Raw genomic sequence first — 2760 nt, 5'->3', positions numbered from 1 at the left:
TATATATATATATATGCAGACGGTACAACCTGGTCACATTTCAGATTGTTTAGCTACTTCAGAAACGTATGGAGGAAATAAATTACAGCTACGCCATCAATTGAAAACAACAGTGATAACGTTAACTGCCTTGTGACTTAATGTAGCATTATGGATACAAATAGACAAATCATATACCTTTCTGCATGGAGATGATCCTAAGATGATCCTCCTCGTTCACCCACACCAAAAACGTCTTGGCTTTGTTGTAAAAGATGCCACGCCCTTCTGGCCAGTGTTGACTTATCCCTGCAGCCGTCTGGTACTTATCATTGTCCTGATGGAAGAGCCATGATATCTCTTAGTCAAAACCACGCAATCAGCTCTAAATAATATTTCAACAGCCAATTAGATAATGCCCTAATACTTGATACAAATTTGTCTTGGAATAAACAGTGCTATCTAATGATTCAGCAAAAACAAATTTCTCTTTCTTCTCATCTTATTTAAATTGCCATTAATTAGGCTTTAGTTATACATGTACAAGGAACACATTTAATTTGGATCAGGTCTAGTGTTGCACAGTTTAGCCTTTATCTACTTTAATGATGTTACCCTATGTATATATGCGTTGTTGTTATCGTTGTATCTAAATCAGAGATGCTTACATGTGATTTTAGTACCTGAAAAAGGTATCCACCCATAACCAGCTTATCTTTCTCTGGACTTGTCAAGGACTCGTACGGATAGTATTTTCCGCCAAGGTCATCTTCAAGGTCGTCCAGTACAGTCATCAAGACACTCTCTACCTCTAGACGGTTCTCTCGAGAGATTCCTGCCGGAAAGCCTGTTTCAACCAACAAATGGCTTTGTTTGTTTGTTTGTTTTTATTTGTTTACCCAGGGTGTACATATCGCCACTAAGGCGTTTTTCAATGTGCCCTGCAGGCATACATAAATAAAATATACAAGAAAATAACAGATATAACAAAATGATAAGTCAACTTATAAGTACAAATTAAAGTCAACTTAGTACAAATAAAAGTACTATATAATGCCACAACTCAGTAAGGTGGTAATAAAACAAACTTGTCAAACCAAGAGCCACAACTCATAGTAATAAAGGCAATAATACAAAAACAAATCAAGGAAATAACAAAGGAATATAACAAAGGAATTTGCATATCAATGCTGTTTGATAACAAGTTATGATGTGGCAACACACTCCTGGTTGTAAAGGCGCTTTAAGGAAGTAATTGAAAATGTAGACATATATGTATATTTTAAGTTCATTTTATCTTATTCAACAAATTGTATTTTTCTCACTTTACTCAGTTTTATACATTTGTGAAAGAACCAAAGACGTGTTGAAGTAAATGTAATTGGTATAAGAGCATGCAAAACTAGCCTTGAAGAAGGAACACGTCGGCAGAACGTACTGCACCTGCGCAAACCCTGTAATGTATTGTGCATAGTACTTCAGCAGAACGTCTCATATAAGGTTATAGTTGCTCGTATAAGGTTAGCATTCCCACATTGGTTTTCAAATGTTATTTCGGAAAAGATATCGTCTGCAACAGGCAAAAATTCTAATGCAACGTTGACTAAAAATCTTTCGAAAACTGCGAAAATCCAGGGTTCTGCGCAGGCGCAGTACGTTCTGCCGACGTGCTTGAAGAAGGCATTATTGCAATTATTAGACATTACATCAAAAAGATACAGTTAATACAATGTGGTGTTGTTTAGACATGGAAGGAGATTGGATGTTGAACGTGGTTATACCGTAACCAGACAGGTTCCTGACTACTCTGCATCTCGTAGAAATGATCGGTTTTTCGTTCAGAATTACGGATGCCAAATGGCGAGGATTCAGGTTGGAGACCTGTGAAGGTATCTCATCGATCCCATGGTATTCTCTGCAGGAAGCAAAATAGAAAGAAACAGGAAACAGACAGTAAAAAATGATCGTGAAGGCTTGAAACATATTATCATAACCCTATAAGCTAAACAAGGTTTGGTTAAATTGTTCTCTGATCTCTGTAACTGATTTTGATTAATAACTGACCACAATTATGTATATATCCAACTCTGTATGTTTGGGAACGCATTGTAGATACATTCCCCAGCAATCTCGCATATGTGTAGATATGTAAATATTGTACGTTTGGGAATGCATCTATAGCAGCGACACCTTTAATGCAGTGCAATGTGAACCAGTCAGAAGTGCCCCAAAGAAGGTAGCAGACTGTCACCGAAAGGTCGGCTGAAAAAAGATTTGGTTGTGTAAAAAGAGTCTCTTTACTCAGAATGCATTCCTGTTATGTGCGCCTGGCGGCCGGTCACAACAAGCACCAACTAAAACAATACGTCCGTAAATAAATTAAAAAATTCATTAGTAATTACTTGATGATAGGCTCGAAGAAGTTGCTGTACAGACGGTAGCATTCCTCGTCTCCAGCATAAACCCCCACCCTGCTGCTGGGAACTTCCACTCCACTCTGGACCACGTCGTTAATGGTGAAGTCAGTCAAGGACGTCTTCTTGTCCTTAAGGAATTAAAGCAATTGTTGCAATGTGTTGTTAGGAGACAAGCCCCCCCCCCTATGTCCCCTGTGACAGGAAGTCGTCATAACTGTTAACTGTCACCAGACTGACCACATCTGTAACTGGTTCATTGTGAATAAAGGACTCAGACCACAGTGTCTGAGAACACAGTTCTAGCAGGCAGCCACTGAGTGCATACCTCCTCTATAGACTCTCTCCTTTTCAATACCCTACATTG

The 2760-nt window shown here is 38.6% G+C and overlaps 1 protein-coding gene across 1 annotated transcript in view; it reads right to left on the bottom strand.

Annotated features, from left to right (window-relative positions):
- The window catches only part of LOC109475997 (arginine kinase-like), a 4635-nt gene that overhangs the window by 1345 nt on the left and 530 nt on the right, over window positions 1-2760 (bottom strand). The window contains exons 2-5 of the mRNA XM_019776807.1: window positions 2382-2524; window positions 1761-1894; window positions 663-826; window positions 178-316 (exon numbers count right to left, since the gene is read on the bottom strand). Coding sequence (XP_019632366.1) covers window positions 178-316; window positions 663-826; window positions 1761-1894; window positions 2382-2524 — 580 coding nt within the window. The remainder of the gene's footprint in view (window positions 1-177; window positions 317-662; window positions 827-1760; window positions 1895-2381; window positions 2525-2760) is intronic.

Source organism: Branchiostoma belcheri, unplaced genomic scaffold (assembly GCF_001625305.1).
Source record: "Branchiostoma belcheri isolate BF01 breed outbred unplaced genomic scaffold, Haploidv18h27 scaffold36, whole genome shotgun sequence".
Lineage (NCBI taxonomy): Eukaryota > Metazoa > Chordata > Leptocardii > Amphioxiformes > Branchiostomatidae > Branchiostoma > Branchiostoma belcheri.
Note: the sequence above shows the minus strand (reverse complement) of the source record. Positions and strands in the feature narration are given on the sequence as shown.